The sequence below is a fragment of the Patagioenas fasciata genome, chromosome 4, assembly GCF_037038585.1.
Source record: "Patagioenas fasciata isolate bPatFas1 chromosome 4, bPatFas1.hap1, whole genome shotgun sequence".
In the NCBI taxonomy this organism is placed as follows: domain Eukaryota; kingdom Metazoa; phylum Chordata; class Aves; order Columbiformes; family Columbidae; genus Patagioenas; species Patagioenas fasciata.
The window spans coordinates 74,182,909-74,202,069 of NC_092523.1; the positions used below are offsets into that span (position 1 = coordinate 74,182,909).

Genomic DNA, 19,161 nt, shown 5'->3' on the forward strand with positions numbered 1-19,161 from the left:
AGGGACTAAGTTCTGAAATTTTATGTGGAACTAGCAAAATATATGCTATGCAAGTTAAAAAGCCAGTAGTTTTCTTGGCTTTTAAAACTTTTTAGTGAAAGTTGTGTCCTGCCTCTCATAATTAATTCTTCCTATGCCATTTGTGTTCTCTTCTTGGTGATAAGGACTCTTAAATACCATACAAGACTTTTTCTGTTCTATCTTCTCATTTTCAGACTGAATCATAAATCATTTATGATTCTTTCTACCCAGGTCTAGGACTTCTGGAACAGACTATTTGTAACAGCTTACAGTGAGTCAGTGCTGGGTAATCTCCAAGGCTGACACTGACTGACGTTTTCAGATTCATAAACTGCAATAGGATAGAAGGTGTGCATGGAATGTTCTTGTTTCTAATTTCCACATGAGAGAGTTTTTGTTGTTTTAATGTTTAAGTATTTTAAACTAATGCATAGTAATAAAAATCTCGAAGATCAAAATTTGCAATGTTTTCAGTCCTTGGAAAAGAAGTAACATGTTCCGTGTATGAATCAACCACTTCTCACTGAAAATAAAAACAACCCTGTATATTATTTTATCCCTTAAAACTGGCTTTAAAAATAGGTAAGTAATTTTACAGATGTTTTGTGTGGCCAGAACAGTCCAGAATAACCAGAGAATTCAGGTAAAGATGTCTCTTTGCAAAATAAATCTGTACTATAATGATTAATGTGAATGCAAAATCCCTCTGCTTTAAGACGTATTGTTTTCCAAACTAGCAGTTTTGTTCTTAGTGTTGCTGGGCATCTGTTCAAGAAAATGAGACCTAATGTTACTGCTTTTAGTTCTTATTCAGTATGAGCATGTTCTTCCAAAGCATATTGCCATTTCTGTGAAAGACACTGGAAAAGTGTAACCATCCAGTTAAATCTGCAGAATGTCACATCTTTAAAATGAATTAGTATTAATTTTTCATCTCTAAGTTAAAATGAACAAAATGAACACATAGGGGCCAGGCAGAACTGACTGGGAAGTGCTGCTGGCTTCAATTCAGCCTTTCAGGCCAATGGCCAAGGCCAGATCCTCAGCTGGTGTGAATCTTCATAGCTCCCCTGGGAAACTACTAATTGTGATTTTGGTTTTAATGCCAGAGTTCTGCCACAACCTTCTTTATTTCCTTCTGGTAGCATGTGCATAGTAAATTTTATAAGGTGCTTGTCTTAAGCTGTTTAGCTGCAAACGTTTAGTAAGAACTAGCAGAGGAAATGGAAGTTCTCAGCCTGTGCCTCTCACAACAACTATTCTTTTCTTCCCCAATACAATTACATTTGCCTTAACTTGCAGGAAATCTCAGGAAAAATAGTCTTTGGCAATTTGTAACCTCTGTAATGGTTTCTGCAACAATGACTAAGAGAATGATGATAAGCAGCTCTGCCTGAGCACTAATTAATAGTTATTGCAGCTCTTTTTATCATTTAAGGTAGATAGCATGGGAGGAAGGCACTGCTTAATCAAAACTTTTACGAAGTTTCCCATCATCTGTTTTCTTAGCTGGTCATTCTTTTATCTAGGTGATTCATCAATACTAAAGCATTGCACATTTCAATACTAGTGTGCTAGAAATTGCAGTCTTTATGAAACACTCCTTAACCATGCAGGGAAACATTTTCAGAATTACATCCTGTGGCCGTTACGCACAGAAAGTGGGGTCAGCGGGTTGAACACAGGCTCCGCTGAAATGCAGATGAATACTTTGTATGAAACCTGTGGTTTCCTCTTCATGTACCTCTCCTGGTTCAGGTTTCCTTCTCAAGCTCTTTGTGCCATTACACTGGTAAAGAAATTGGTTTGAGGGAGTAAGGAAGTGATTTCCCTCCCGTACTTGGCACTGGTGAGGCCACATCTTGAAGACTGTGTTCAGTCTCACTACACAAAAGACATTGAGGTGCTGGATCATGTCCAGAGAAGAACAATGAGGCTGGTGAGGGGTCTGGAGCACAAGTGTGATGAGGAGCGGCTGAGGAAGCTGGGGCTGTTCAGCCTGAGAACAGGAGCTGAGGGGAGACCTGATCGCTGTCTGCAACTGCCTGGAAGGAGGTTGGAGCATGGAGAGGGTTGGTCTCTTTTCCCTAGAACAAGTGTTAGAATGAGAGGAAACAGCATTAAGTTTTGCCAGGAGAGGTTTAGATTAGATATTAGAAAAAAATTATTCACCGAAAGGATTGTTAAGCAGTGGAACAGGTTGCCCAGGGAAGTGCTTGAGTCACCGTCCCTGGAGGTGTTTAAAAGATATGTAGGTGTTGCACTTAGGGACATGGTTTAGGGGTGGACTTGGCACTAGTAGGTTAATGTTTGGCATTGATGATCTTAAAGGTCTTTTCCAACCAAAATGATTCTGTGATTCTATTCTAAATATTTAATGATTCTTATAGGCATTGAAGGGGAAATATGTGTTCTCGGGGACAGTCATAGAACTTGGTTTGTCCCATAGAAATACAGATATATTAACAGTACCTCCCAGACGCCTTCTAGTTACAAAGAGCTTTTACTATACATAGGAACCATGGAAGTTTTTAAAAAATTGACTTTTTTTTTCTTTCTTTCAATACAGAGATTTTGTATGGTGGTGTATTGCACCATTGCGATGTATTTTGCTGTATAACATTTTCAGTATGCAAGAACATACACTTTTTATTGTGCTCTTGTTAAGCGTTTTCATTTGGTGTTTGTGTTCTCTGTCCATGAACTCTGATACCTTGTAAAACAAATCATTACAGCTACCCCAGACCTGCAAATTGAAAATGCCCAAACTTTCTATTTCACGCATTTCTTTGAATGTTAAGCAACAGATGCACTAAAAATTGAATGCAAAAGCACCTTGAGAGGCTGCTGCTGATGTATCACACCTGAATTACTGTGCCATGAAACTGCAACTTTAACCTTTACAGGGCAGAATTATTTCTTATTTTGCAGCTTGCTAAAGCATAAGGAACAGAATAAGCTTGAATGGAAAATACAGTTGTAATATTAGAACAGAGATCTAGGAAAGAATTCTGGACTCAGAACATTTGTTCTAACTAGATTTGGGTCAGTATTTTTATGTTTTTGTTGTTGTTTTTTTAATTTATTACAGATAGTTATTTGTCAAGGCACAACTGAAGTATCCAACTTCATTTGGTAATTTATATGATGATAAGATTTGATACGAGGCAAGCTCTGGAGGTCTTTTGATTTCACAAAACAATGATTTAAGCATGGCATTCATAGTGAAAATATTTTACCTTTTAAAAACACAGTCGGATAGAAGACTTTTATAAACTTTTGTTTATTCTTGATTACCCAGTTTCCTAAGTATTTAGGTAACTATCAAATATTTCTCCAACTCCAGAGAAACAGAGCAGTCACTTCATCCAGACAGTTTTCATGAACTTCCACTGGAATCTTTGAAGTCTAGATGATCTTCATAAAATGAGCTTTTAACATTAATTAAATGGTTTAGGAGTTGATCCTGACCATCCCTACATGGAAACTCTGGAAGCTTCTGATGATGCAGGCGAAAGACAAACAGTAACTGTCAACATTATCTGCTTAGACTATTACAGAGTGTTTCGTTGAACAGTTATAGATGTCATACATATATATAGGCAGGTGAAAGAATTCTATAGCTCTTGTCATAAAGGATTTTGTTTTACCTCCTTCATTTTCCCAGGGTTGACAGAGACAGAGACTGAGTGACAATATCTTATCTGTGGTAGGAGACCCAGCCTTCAACCAGTGAAGACTACCGTGTGTTTTGTAGGTACCTGGTCACTCAGAAGCTTCAGGCTTGAGGGGAATGAGATGGGAGCAGTGGTAGCAGCTGCCTGGACCCCGTGACAGAAGGGTTGTCCAAAATGAAGTTTAACTGAGTCTGCATTTGCAAAACATCTCTTTGGCTGTACTGGAGCAAATGGCTGGGCCAGTACAGCACTGCAGCTGTTACAGAACATGGCACAGTTACAGAAAAAGAAAGAAAGAACAAACCAAAACAATGTAAGGAGTTGGCTGGAAATCTGCATGTATTTCTTGCCTCCTGTCTCAGAACACAGACATTTTGGTTGCTGGTCTTACTGTCTGTTCGTCAAGCGGGCAAAACAGCACTCTGGCCAGTTCAATAGAATAATCAGGGAAAAAAAATCCACATGATCATATTGAGTTTCCTGTATAGATTCTTCTAGAAGCTATCAGGTATACCTCTGGAAATGAACTTAAGGGGGTTATTTATTCATTTATTTTATCCTTTAATTTTTATCCCTTCCTCTCTTTCTCCAAGATTGTATGTACTTGTTTATTTCTATCTTTCTAGTGTGCCTCTTTGCACTGTTTAGAGAATGTAGGTAACTTGTGGAAAATAGGTACTTTACAGCAATTCTGGAGTGTTTTACAGCTGGTTGAAGTCATTTTCTCTTAGTAATTTAATCTGGGGTTGTCTGTTTAAGTGGCTGCTGGCAGGCTTATGTAGGTGAGGGATGGGAGCTGTTAATAGATGAGCTGCTAAGTTTCCAGGGGCTTTCAACTTCTCTCCCAATGGTAGGCAGCAATGCTTTAAAGAAAAATTGTTCCTATTCAGCTACATTTTACAGTCTGAACATTCAAAAGGTAAGAAGCACTTGTTATCCTGTGTAAATTGTGAAATGTATCCCTTGTAAGCTTTTAATTGCAATTGGTTTTCTAAGCGTAGTGCTTGAAGGTAGCTGTATTGTTGGGGACTGTCAGCAGAGTGACCACCAGTGGAGCTTTTCCATGTTAGCAGTTTAAAGTTGTATCAGAGCAGTATTCCAACAAGCCCTGCATCTACCAATGGGGAGATTCTGCCTAACTTTACACTACCTTGAAAATAAACTTGACTCTGCATTTGAAAGCAGCAATCCTTTTGTTCAAGACAAATTTCAGAATAATTGCAGTTCTGATATCAATCAACTCTTCTTTTATTCTTTCATCTATCAGAAGGCTTTGTGTTCTCTGGTTTTGACTTTTCATTTTGCATGTTCATGGGCTCAGAATTCAGCTTGCTTGATATAGCACCAGCACCCGTAGTAGGGACACGGTGAAAAGACTGCGTAAGACCTGCAGTGAACGTGGTTTGGCTCTTACCAAAACAGAATGCTAAAATGTCAAAGCCAGGGTTGGCTGATCTATTTCCCTGCTGCCTCCCCTCTCCTGTGGCCCCTGTGGCCACAAAAACCCTGGGAACTTCAGAGACTGCAGATGAGAAATGGTTCCTATGATATCAATGAGACTTTGGCTTCTGTATAACATTAAGCAGTGAAGGTTTCCTGAATTGAGATATCTCTTCCTGCCCTCTCAGGTCACAGGGACAAAACAGTGATTCTTTAATTCCCAAGAGCATTCTTAATGATTTCTGAAGTTAATTGTTAATGATTTTTCTCTTAACTTGGAAATGATGGCACAGATCACGTGTTGTGTAAAACATAGTCACGTATGCTGATCTCTAGAAGGTAAGGAGTTTGCGAGGCTTATGCTTCTTCCGGTCTTAAAAATACATGTTTGCCTAAACCTTGGTTTTATGCTGCTGAGCAGATATATTACTGTGGACACACAACTGGCTGTTAGCTGGTATTGGAAAGAGAAAAACCACAGTCATCTTAATGCTGATGGATTTGTCAGTATTAAAAGAAACAGATGGGTTGGAAGAGAAAAGATTAGAAGGGGGGAAAATATGAGTCTTCCAGTAAGTAGTTAGGTCAGTTCCAGAAGAGAAGATAAAAGATCCATTGTGCATTTTTGAGAATAAAGTTTTACTTTTTCTTGATCTATAAAACATCAGCTGGTTTCAGTTCAGTATCAGAATGCTTACTCAATAAGACAATTTTAATTGGTTGTTTCAGTTTAAATTGGCTGGAATTGCAATGTTAATTGAATTGTTTTCCCTTTGCAGGGACCTCAGGGGCCTCCAGGACAAAAGGTATAGTATAAACAACAATACTGTGAAAGTGATTATTTCTCCTGGTGCCAAATTGCAAGCAGAAAAGGTGAATGGAATTAGCTACTGTACACAGCATTAAATCAGCTCTGAATTTTGTTTTTGCAAAATGAAGCCATATAATACGAGACATCAGATTTCTAATTTCCCCCACTATAGGAAGTTCAAGCAATGCAAAGCAGACTGTTTTCAATCTGTCTGCTTAACTTTCAGGTGACAAGGTCACTATAATTTTCGTATTCATGCGCTGGTATGACTAGGAAACTGAAGTTAAAACGTCGTGAAGGGTGGGAGATAGAGTTTCTGATTGAATGCATGTCCTTAGTCAAGTAGATCAGTGCCATATGACTTAAAAAATGACCAGAAGAAACAAAGGACATAGGTGTTGCTGATAAATGGTGTTGGCTGGTGGTGTTCAGGTGGTCTGCTGGTGTCTTCCTGTTCCTTCAGTAACCCGAGACCTGACTTCCTGGGAATGCTTTCAGCATTATTTATGCTCATTAAAGCTGACTGCCTCAGTTTGATGGAGTGAGTTTAGGATTTATGGAATTACACCACTAAAACAGTCCTAGATATATCGTGTCAGCAGTCACTGCTAGTAAGTGGCACTTTCCCAGCATCTCATCCACACACCACCAAGGTAAGTTATTTTCTAGCTGATTTCAAAAGATCAAAAAGTTTTATGGAAGATATTTAATAAAACAGGCTTAATTTGTATAAAGAAAAAAAGAAAGAGGAAAGGAATAAGTAGTATTAACATGTGAGAAGGATGCCATCTCTTTCGTTCTTCTGAGATAATATGCTTTAAGGTGAGGGTTTGCTTGCATCTGTTCAAATGAAACTCTTTGAATAAAAGAAAGAAAAACCTACTGCTATGTAAAAATATAATCCCACAGTATATAAATTGGTGGAATTTTGTCAGCTGTGAACTGTACAGAGTTTGCAGGCTGAAGGAGAGGACGACCCTTCACGTTTGGCATCACAGGAATTGAAAGCTGTACTCATGGCTAAGTTGCCATTATAAAATTATACCCTAAGACTCAGAGAGGAGGGTATTGTATCTGTACAGCATCGGTAACACTTCTATGACAATGAGCTTTTGAATACCTGATAAACTTTTACTTGGCATGGTAGAATCAGCTTTATTTACACTCTCTAACATCCCAAGTCTCATAAGAAAAATCAGTAGCTATAGAAGACTGTCACCGAGAGGAGAAACTGTTATAAACAAGATAGGCTATTGAGGATGATGGTTTAATGTCATTCTGAGCTTTGTCTTCTAGTTTTCTGGAACACTTACACGAAGATGTGAAAATGTTCACTAGCGCCTCATTGCAGTGTCTAGGAATCATGACCCTGCATCCAGCAAGAAGAGGCAACACGAATGCCGAAAGTAGCAGCTTTAATGCTAAGGGGAGAGCATTCTGGGTCACGGAGACACAGTGTGATGCCAGTGTATTATTTCTTACTGATTTGCAGCTCTGCAGCCTCCTGGGCATTCAAATGTTGGAGGTTTTTTAAGGCCCTCATGAGCTGCTTACTTTTCTTGTTTCATGGGATTTCTCAACTCTATTCATTGACAAACATGTGCTTCCATTTTGGAGGCATTCCCTTTGGGTGTTGGTGCCCTTTGACGAGACCACTTCTAGCGAAACCTCTAACCAAAATGAATAGAGGGAGAAATGTCATGCACTGATTCTTGGGACACAGACAAAGCGGGACACAAGGGGGTTCAGACGGTGCTTATTTGTTTTAAGGGTCCTGGAAAACTGCACATTCACTGCTGACAGAATCTCTGCCTTTCCCTGCCCTTTTTCTAGGCTGCCAGCCTTTCAAATAGCTACCATGTATTTGTTAAGGTGTTTGTAAATCAATAATAAAAACAGTGTTTTTGGTTTCCTTGCTGAGCAACACCTTTATTATATAAAAAGAGGAGAACACTGTGTAAGCCCTTGCAGTTGTCCTGCTTTCCTCATGCCTCATGTTTTCACTGGACATCCATACCAACAGTTGTGCAAGTTTCTTCAAAAAATTGTCAATCATACAGAAACTCATAGTGTGAGAGCTTTGTAAAAAGATCCCTCTGATGTCACAAGTCAGTGCTAATATTTTGATTTCCTTCTTTGTCTGCTCCTTGTGTTTGGCCATTGGTGACTTTTGGATTGCAGTAATACTGATGCAATTTAAAAGGGTATCTGTAATTTGCAGTGTTGGGCTGAACTGTTGCAGATTATGTCTTAAAAGCCTTGAAATAGCTTGAAACATCCCTCTTGAAGCATTAATGGTTTTGTTCAGGTGCTATGTTCGAATTGTGCAGTATCTGTCTTAAAATTTATCAAGAGCATTAAATGGAGTTGAATTTTAATTTTAAAATTTCTTGTGGAGCATCCCCAACATTACAAAGCAACCATTAGGTTGAAGCTTGCTTCTGGAGGAGCGGGGGGACAGTCATTAAAACGTACAACATGAGAACATATCTAATTAGTATAAAATGTCAATTGAAAAAACGAGTTTGGATAAAAATTAGGTTTTGAATAATTTATTGCAGTAATAATAAGTAAGTATTCACTGTTATTTCTAAGTACTGTATTAAGAGATGAAAGGTTTCATGACCTGTTTAATTTGCTAAATGCCAACGTCTGTTTCCCAACAGGGTTCTGTTGGAGTGCCTGGTGTTCCAGGGAGAGATGGACAAGTGGTGAGTTCACTGACTTTGTCAGCACTACCATTATTTATGTAGTTGATTAAAGATACTTAGGGCTTGTTCACATGAACAATATGCAACCTTGCATTCATAGCTGTGGTTTCAAATTGTCTTCATAGAAAAGACTGTACAATCTGGTTTGTGCTTTGAAGTAATTTTTTCTTGTTTTACTTGATCAGGCAGCAAATGTAATTAATTAAGCTGAAAGTCTGATGTTCAGATTTGATGATGACTGACATGTTCCAGAGAGAAATGCGTATTAATGGTGTGCAACTTTAGACAGTGTATTTACTAACTAAGTTTTTCTGCAGATTTTTTTTTTTTTTACTTAAATCAGTCCCATGCTGCAAACACTTATATTGATACCATGTATTTATACAGTGCCGATACATTGCTAATACAACCTATAAATAGAGAATAAAAAGAGACTGAAAACACTGGTGGAGAATAATGTGAGATTGAAGTCGGGGACAAAAATGCAGAGAAATAAATCAAACAGAAATATTCTTGAATGCAACCGATAGGAAGTGCCAACTCAGGCAAGTCAGTGTCATCTTTCAGTGCCATCACTAAGTGAAGTCGTAGTTCAGAACAGCCCTCCATAAGGAAGGGTCACAGTGAAGCAGCAGGGCTGTTTCACAGCATTGCTAAGATTTGGTGGTAAATCTGGTTGGTAAAGTTTAAATAATAACCATCCCTAACTGTAAACAATATTATCCATCTGCTGTTCTCACAAGTACTAACATTCCTAGTGAACTTCAAAAGCACTTGCAGGGAATACCAAAATGAAAATATTTGTTTAATGTTGTTCACCATGTTTAAGCAACAATAGATGGTAGCAAATCATATTATACAATCCCTTCCTCTGCCTCTCTCCCCAAGAACCGTAGGAATAAAAGCTCTAAGATGTTTCAAATATTTTAATTCTTCTTTCCTAATAAAAAAGATGTATTGTTCCTAGTAGCATAATGCACTGTAATAATACTCAGAGTATTATGATTACTGTGGAACAACAAAAAGAAAAATTATTTGGAATTAGTTATATATAACACACAAAAATTATAAGAAAATATTATGAAACAAACTTACATTAAGACCTGATATTATTTCCTTAAGATTTTATGGCTGCATTCAATTGCAATATGAATGGTAGACAGTACTTGAAAACAGAGATGTCGTTGCTGTAAACGATTTAAGCAATTTTTGTAACCAAAGTATGAGTGAAAACCCACAGGAGATGCACTTTATAGCACGATTTTCTTTGCATCTGCAGGAAGATTTAAGAACATTGGGCAGGGAGGAGTTGCAAACCACATTGAGTAGAATAGAAGTGATGATTCAATTTTTATCCAAGAGCGTTATTTTTAATAGTATCATCACACAAACTCCAGCCAGAAATCTTCACTCAGATGAGCGCAGAAGATGGTTCTTGATGAAATAAGTCAAATCTGATTAGTAAAGTATTGTTTGGGGAGATGTGGATATTCTTTTTCAAGCTGCATCAGCGAGACTGTTTTGTGACTGGTTTTAAGAGACCACATAGACTTACCTGCAACCATGTTTCATGGGGAAGAAAACAAATACACTATAACCTTTGGTAAAGAGGAAACACAGATACGTCTTTAAATACTGTTTATTTACTTCAAATTGTGCTTTATAAAAGGATCCTGACATTTTTAATTTTTGGTTTCACATTTATTTGATCTATTTTAATATTTATGGCATTTAAAACTTTGAAGACATTCTGAAATTACTACCTTTTTAATGATGTCAGCATACTTTTAGTGTAGCTGGACTATTTTATTTTTGACCTTCAAGAAAAAAATAACTGAATTGCTAAAAAAAAAATAGAAAATAGATACCAGGACAAAAACCATACAGATAAAAATGAAATGTGGTTACATTATTTTGGGGTTTTTTTCATGGTTGTTAGTTGCTATTGACTAGCAAGCTCTTCCAAACATGCAGAACATGTGTTATTTTCAAATAAGACTAAGCAGATGAAAGTTGAATGTTGGTATCTCTCTTAATAAATAGATAACAAGTTCTGCTAGCTTGAAAATAATGGTAGAAATAAAGCTAAATGGAAGTAGTATTTATCTGAAATTAGAAAACTTCGTGCAACCTACGATTCCCATGCTAATATTTTTCTACCAAAAGGTCCATTCTTCCAAATTGTATGAGGAAACAGATTCTCAGTGCAATGTGACACAGAAGATATTGTTGAATGTAGACCAGAGTAGGAATTTAAAGATTTGGGCTGTACTATGAGCTGCTAGCACCCCTGGCTTTACTCATACAGATTCATGTTGATTTGCACAACAGTTGAACTTAACTTGAATGTATAATGCAAGTCATCCCCTTTTGAGAAGTTACGTAGTTAAAAGGCTTTACGAAAGCCTTACTGTCTTGGTAGCCTTTTAAGCAGTGAGCTCACTCTGTCAAGCAGCAGCATGTGCAGTGCACCAAGTTCCAAGTTAATATTTTTTCTCAGCTTAAAAGGCAGTGAGTGTTAAGCACATGCTCAAAATCAAGTGTGTGCGTGAATGCATTCCTCATCTGGATAATGAAATATCTTTCAGCCGATGAATGTCGACATTGATGTAGCTCTGCTTCTCCTTGAGCAGTTGAATAATACAGTTAGGTCATCTCCATCTTATTTGTGTGTCTGTAATTTTCCTTTTCCTTTCACTTCACCTCTTTAATTGAAATTGGAAAGTGGATTATGAGAGACGATTGACAAGTCTGACCAATAGGTCTGGGAATGAGATCATGAATTCTGAATGCACTTAGAACAATTTTCTAATCCCTTAACATATGAGCCGTTTCTCTTAGACAGTCTCTAGGTATTAGAGTAAGTGTAATTTTACACAACCCACATGTTTTTGCAGGACTGTCAACTAGTAGATTTTTCTTGTGTTAAGAATAGTAGCAAAATCATTGACATAAAAACTTCACACTTTTTTTTTCTTTTTGGCCAAATCCAATGAAACATTACATGTAGTTTTGCATGGGCATTTACATTCCTTGTTCAGTCCTACATTTGGGAAACCATAACCACATTCTGCTTATCTTGTTGAGAACAGTAACTGGAAAGGAGCTGCCTAATAATACCTGCAGTTAGAGAGAGTGTTGTCCCTGGGATGGACAGAAACCTTCTGAGATAGCATGGAGAGTCTTTCTGAGTGCTGCCTTTCCTTCGCAGTCTGTTGTGCAATCCACCCTGTAGCAGGTCACTTCCTAGCAAAATGCTACAGGAGATAATCTTCCCTATTTCCATCCCTGGCAAGATGTTCTCAGGCACTCAAACAGAACAAAAAATGTTCATACCCACACGGAGACATGAGGTTACAGTGATCTAGGGATATCAGATCCTTACACAATCATGTCAAAATGGCCACAAAGGGGTTCTTGAGAAGTTCGACTGTGCAAGTATAGAATACATATTCTGGTATTCGTTAAATGATACTGACTTGATAAGGACTCCCACTGACTGCAGCAAGAACACAAGGAAGAAAGAGGACATTCCCTAAGTAAGGATTGCATTTGGCCTGAAGGAATCCAGTTTCTGGAGTCTGTGCAACTAAGTCTCTTTGTTTTAAATAGGAGTTTGTCTGGAGTGCGTAAATCCCTTACTCTGTTTCTTCTGTGATATGCCTTTTCTTACTTAGTACTTGGTTGGTTGTTTTGGGGTTTTGTGGGGTTTTTTTGTAAGGGTGTATTGAGAACAGAATGTGTAGTCAGGAGATGATCTCTTCATTTAGAATCATCTCAGTAGTTTGACAACAGCAATTTAGTAGATCTCAGAAGAATTTCCCTTCTTACCAGTATGCTTTGAGTCTGGGTGTCCATATTTCTTGTTACGTTTTTCAGGCTTTTTATTACTCTAACTCACATGTCTTTTTGCATCAGTGTGTACTGTACTATGTAGGGGACACATTTCAAAAGTTGTATCATCATATTGCTTTAGACAAATGAGGAAGGGTATGTATGAACTAGCTCTTTTTTTTTTTTTTTTTTTTTCAAATAAAGGCGCATAAAAGAAGAAAACATCATTAAGTATAGTTCACAAATGCTCAGATAGGTTTGCAGGCCAGCTGAGTTGTGTTGAAGAGCCTTTCCACCTAATTTCAGCTGGCGAGTGGGCCAGGAGAGATTTCCAGTTCTTAAGCAAACAATTTGACGTTACTCTAGAGGGGGGCAAACAGCAAGTTGAAAGAAAGTAATTCAACCCTGGTTTGAAATGGAAATCACAGTTACATGTCTGAGAAACCACTTTTTTCCCCTTCTGTCCTCGTTTATGTATTTTAGAGTAAAATTAGACTGGATTAGGTTTGGGGGCCTCTTGTGTTTCCTTATCCTTAAAACTGATTACATTCTAGTGAATGAAAAATATAGCAATCCTGACAGGCTTTCTCAGGGTGAGGTGGATATCAACCAGCTGGTGTAGACAGAGTTACACGTCTCACCAAAATCAAACCTATTTCAGAACAGCAGCTCCAGGCTGTTTTGGTGTTACAAACAAGAAAAGCTGGGGCCTCTAGCCACATTATATTTAGTTGATTAATTCTGGGTATGAAGGTCTGTGCCTCCAGGGCACAGAGCACACCCGTAAGGAGAAGCATGCTCTCCACTGCCTTGACTGTTTTGGTATGGACTTTGGTGGGCGATACATTTCCAGACCTATTCTGAAGTAGGTTTTATGAGTTTGCATTAACAGATTTTTCTCATATTGGCAGCTGAATCCAAGCAGTGCTCTACACATTTGAGTGCTCATCAAATTCAGATTCGCTTCAGTGTAAGCATAAGTGCTACCCCTATCAGGAGAGTATCTGAGGAAATTACTACACTTACTATTACTACTGAGCAAGGTGCTGAAGGATGTTCTTTGCCCAAATACAGGAAAGACAGTCTGCTGATGTTAATACAGTTATACAGTTAATACAGACTGGAGAGTGCCAGCACTTGAACAGAAGTGCTTTGTAGTTCTGTCCAAAGGAATATCCTTCTGGTTATTCTTTGAATTATCTGAAACGCCTGCACTGAATAGCTGGGTTGGGTGTATTCTTCTTGACATGTTAGCATTTTGTTTGCCCTGATGTTCATTGGAAGAAAAATCCAAACAGTACTGAGCCTCAAGGCATATTGTTGAAGCCAGTTATGGAAATTATCAGAAAGTTTTGAATAGCTAATGGTGGTCTTCTACATAACTCGTTCAGTCACATCTTCACATTGCAGTGTGTTAATGGAACAGTCTTCTTTCTAATTCATTATAGAAGTGACAGCAACTGCTCTTTGCTGCTGCTTTTGAGAATCCAAAGTGCCTGTTAGTACATTTGGAGTTAACATGTGGAACTTAAATGGTGCGAGTGACAGCTCCTCATCCACAGGTTAGCTCCTGTTAAAGCCTTCCCCGTTATTGGCAACAAAAACAACATTAAAGCACATCTGTTTGAAAATACATCATTATTCCACTGATTGGGACCCTGCGATTTCTCTATAGCATACAAACAACAGCAAAAATATTCTGATGTGTCTGCAGCATTCTTCTGTGAAAGCTGTCATCAAAGAAATTACTGGAACATTTATACTCCTGCTGAGTTAAGCTGCTTGATTTTGGGTAAGTGAAGGAACAATAGCACATTTGCTTGAAATTTTGATTTCCACCATTCTAAGACCATTTGTGAATTCAGCAAACTGTGTCTGAACAATGTGAATGGTGGTGGTGAATAATTGGGACTTAAATACTTCCAAAGCTTCTAATGGTGGTGTCTTTTTCTACCATAGACAAGAAGCTAGAGAATTACCTTATAGTAATACATAGTTTTTACAATAATTTGGGAAAAAGCAGCCTTTCTAGCATTTTCTAATATTTTACAGCCTACTTGTGTAGCAGGTCATGTCATGAAAATGAAATCCTTCTTTTGAGAGTGGTCCAGTTACTTAGAGGAAAGAGAAAACAACTTTTTATGAAACAGAAGTTAAAGGCTACCTAAAGAGCATTTTTGATGCAATATTTGCAGGTTTATTTGCAGGTTTTCACTGTCGGTCCTATTAGAAGAGACACCACATGAGTTGAGAAAGACATGAACCATGGCCTGATGAATGTAAAAATATGTGAGAATCAGGATCTAGTTTTATACCTTCTTTCATTTTACCAAGTTGAAAAGTAGTCTGATTGAAATTATTGCATCAGATGGCACTGTTGAATGCCCAGTTTTCACTTGCATACATCACCCCTAGAACAGCAGTGTAACTGTCTGCAGCCTTTTAAAGGACAGCTATTCTTTTTGTTGATCTCCGAAACACTAACCTGTGTGGCTGGAACATCCTTATCCAGCATTTTGCGCTCCTGTTTTAGTATAGGCTTTGATGAATAAATAAGCGAAAGTAAATAAATGGAAGGAAAGTAATTAACTATACTTCCAGTGCTAGAAATGAGACTGTTGGTAAGAACAGGGATATGACTAGGTGACAGCCTGAGGTTTTCAGTTTTTCCAAAGAAAATAAGATAATTCTGTTGTCCCATTTTGCAGTCACCTTTTTGTCACAGTAGTAGCTCTCTGCATCCATAACACTGATGTGTAAACCTGTGAAGAAAGTGCACACTCGAGACTTCAACCCTTTGATTAAACACATAAGCCCCTGAAGTCTCAGCCAACAGCAGCTGTTTTAAAATGAAAGGGACAGAAAGAAACCCATTTGGGGTGTGGGGATGAGGAGAAACAAGTGTATATTTGTTGGTCCCTTCTGCTTCATTTTGTCAACTGGCAGTTTTCTTGAAGTGCCTTTTAACTCAATCCTTTAGGACACTTACACCTAATTTCAAGTCAGCTTTAAATCCTTACCACTCATACATCAAATGCCTGTGCTACTACATCAGCCTTAAAGCTACTGCAGTACAAGGGAGCTTTGAAAGAGGGCTGGCTCAAATGGCTATTTAATTCCCTGTGAGTTTAACAGTACCCAACACTTTCTCTGGTTTGGAAAGTACCTCACTATAGTTTTGCTAGAACCTTGCTGGTTTTGTTTTATATTTTGAAATAGGCTAATTATTGATGAAATAAAAATGTAATTGATGATCCTGTTACCTAATTTAGAAATACAATGGAGCTCACTTTCATGGAGAATTGGAGTTTTCATATCTATGATTAAGATATGACTGTGGAAGTAAGAAGTCCCTTCTTAATGGAAGGCTTTTATGGAAGATTGGAAGATACATTTTGTTGCATTTGGAACAAGCCTTATCCTAACTCCTCTGTAACTTCTGAGTAGAGGGTTGGTTCGTCATGTCTACCAAGTTTGAATACTGTAGGAAAATTGTCCACTGAGATTCTGATATGAATTATTATTTCTAATCTGATTAGTGTATTAGCAATTGTATTTAGCTTTTCCACATTTTAATACATTTACATAACCCTTTGTTGTAGGCTTTTTCAAATCTTTTTTGGATGTTATTTTAATGTGCTTTGCTATCCCAGAAATGCAATGCAGTTGCGTACATGAGGGTTACCAAAGGCAAGTACTGTGAAACGGAGACATACTTCTGCAGAAGGTTTTGCATAATCAGCCATCACCCCCAGTTGTTTTACAAAAAAAACCCAGCCATTGCTTTATCATTTTAGCTGAAATAAATAACATCTGTATTTTTCGGGGAAATAAAAACTAGGAAATGTCTTTAAGGGTTTGCCTGTTTGGGGTTTTATTGTTGGTGTGGGGTTTTTTGTCTGATTGGTGTTTGTTGTTCTTGTTTGTTTGTGGGTTTTTTTTGTGTGATGGGGAGGGGGGTGTTTTTAAAATTTGTGGGGAAAAAATAAGTTTATAAATAATTGTTATTTGTTGAATGACTTATGAAAATTATTTATGACTCCCTGAACTGTAGAAGAATATATATGCTAGTCATTAACCATACCCAAAAATTAGGTCATTGATGTAATGCTGAAAATTTTAAAGTCTTTTAAATCTTCGCTTCAGCCAGTGGTATAAGAGTGAAAAATGGACAAGTAAGGTATATTTAAAAATTAAATAGCTGCCTATTCTTCCAAACTCTTCCATTTGTGGAATGGACCCTTCTCATTTTGATTCATTATCTGCCTTCCACATGAGACCAGAAGCACAAATGTCAAAATCATTTAAGATAAGCCTTTCTTGTACTATTTCTTAGTTGTAAAGAAGAGGAAGGCATTTGCAGTCTTGCTGGGAAGACTATGCTTTTAAGCTTAATTGGCCAGCTTTCCAGCATCAGAAGTCACAGTGCTGTTTTCTGTTTAGTTTGACACCTGTGTATTTCCACCACCTTTAGTAGAATTATTTCTTATCTATCACAGGAGTTAGAGTTAACCCATGTTAACTGATGAAATAAGGCATTTCAGTGCCCAAGTGCAGGATACATATTCACAGAGTCTCTAAATTTTGTTTATGAGAAAGTAAGGGAAATACTGTTAATATACTCCATCACCTCTTTCTTAACGCTATCTTTTGTTTTGTTTTATTTTATTTTGTTTTGTTTTATTTTGTTTAGGGTGAACCTGGTTTGCCTGGCATAGCAGGAGAGAAGGGAGAAGCAGGGCTCAAGGTTGGTATTGAAAATGGATTCAAAACAGAAGCACATGGTACATGAGTGCATGTATAGATGACAGTCATGCTTTCCAACTTGGGTTTATATTCTGGCTGGTTTTTAATGATCTGTTCCCTCCAGTGATCAGTGCTGTAAGAGGCTTTACACATTTCACCATGAAGAAACATATTCTTCTGCTGTACATGTATAATTCCAGACAGTGGCACTGATGTGTACGCATCCACTGCCAAATGAACACAATACGTCTGCAAGTGTTTGGGAACTTGGGGACCTTTTCAGAAATGCTTTGTTTATGTGCCTTACAATGTGTTTCAGGCTTCTTTTCAAGAACTACTGTGGTCAATTCTTTGACAAATGTCAGGGTTAAGTCTTGAGGGCTGATCCTGCTATTATGGAAGTTAGCAACAAGTCTCATTAGGAGCATGCCTCGGCCTGTATGTGTTACGTCAGAATGCCTCTTGGCACTTATTTTATTGTTAAATAATTTGTTCTGCTGTTTTAATATTGAACAAGTGAAATAAAACATAAAGCTTAGAAGAACTTCACTTAAGAGAAAGGTTGACATGTCTAAGATGATGGGATCTGTGGGCCTCTTGGAATGGGTAATGCTAAATTCTAATCCCATCAGCTGTGAGCATGCATCTTTGGAGCACATGTGCTCCTCAGCTGATTCTGTGCATCACGCTGCTGCTGACAGACACAGGACACGCTCTTTACGTTTACTGACTGGCTGCTTGTCCGTCAGGAATGAACACAAACCATTTGGGAGCATGACCTTTTCTTACTTTGTATACAGAAAAAGCCAAATTATGGCAGTTGATGCTTAATTCGTATTCACAGCTGCAGTCTTTGGGTTGCCTAGCGACCGCCAGCCATCAAAAGGGGCAAAAATGAACCAGAGTGCAGTTCTGAGCCAGAAATACAGAGATGAGTTGTCAGGGTCACACTGGTGTGCAAAAGTGCATTTGCCGTTGAGACAGTTTCTCAAGCAAGTTATAATTTAAAAAAATAATGGCTTTAAGATATCTTTTTGTTACAGAGAATGTAAGGAGCATCGAAGGTTTTTCCTCTGAATCAATTATGAATTGGTTCAAGACACTCAAGACATTTTCTCTCTCCTGAGGAGCCTTCTAAGCCATTAAAAGTATCATAAAACTTTCCTCTCACATTCAGCCTTTGTTTTTTTCCTTTATTCCTTCCCAAAATAAGGAGAACCAAATGTAGGAGTCACCTAGATCCTGGCAGACCGCTTCACAAAGACATATGCCTGTTTTCAGGGTTTAATCTAGAAAAAAGGGGGAAAAAGTCTTTACATGAAAATCATTACTCTTTTAAGATATATTGTCTGTTGAGTTCTATTGAATTTATGTATTTTACTGTTTATTGAAGATTTTCTTGTTTGATTCTATCATCTGAAACAATGTCATCAATAGTGACATGTTAGTTGTTTACATACTGATGATAGCAATACTAACACTGATTTTCGCTTGTGTTAGTAACTTATCACTTCTTTGCTCCAATTATTTTCATCAGGGTGACCCTGGAGAAAGAGGAGAAAAGGTGAGACATGCTTCACTTCCTTTCTAGTGGTGGTTCTGTTTTGGAGAATTGCTTGGAAAATTGCCAATGCACTGATTCAGAGTTTAAAAATAAATAAATGCAGCTATTACCTAGAAATTGAACGACATTGTGCAACCTTTACTAGTATCAAATAATACCTACTAATGGAAGTTCCTGATCTGCAATGGGATTAATCACAGGGAGCAGTGGTCATGTGTTAAAGACTGCACAGTTCAACAACTGTGCAAGTAGTTCTAATTGTGAACAGTCTCAGAAATACATGAGCCTGTCTGAGTCAGTGAAATGTCCACACATTTCTTATAACTTGGTTTCAATGCTCCGTCACCTGTGCAGAGT

The 19,161-nt window shown here is 37.8% G+C and overlaps 1 protein-coding gene across 1 annotated transcript in view; it reads left to right on the forward strand.

The window, feature by feature from the left end:
- The window catches only part of COL25A1 (collagen type XXV alpha 1 chain), a 304,703-nt gene that overhangs the window by 216,967 nt on the left and 68,575 nt on the right, over nucleotides 1-19,161 (forward strand). The window contains exons 13-16 of the mRNA XM_071808204.1: nucleotides 5,918-5,944; nucleotides 8,616-8,660; nucleotides 17,188-17,241; nucleotides 18,778-18,804. Coding sequence (XP_071664305.1) covers nucleotides 5,918-5,944; nucleotides 8,616-8,660; nucleotides 17,188-17,241; nucleotides 18,778-18,804 — 153 coding nt within the window. The remainder of the gene's footprint in view (nucleotides 1-5,917; nucleotides 5,945-8,615; nucleotides 8,661-17,187; nucleotides 17,242-18,777; nucleotides 18,805-19,161) is intronic.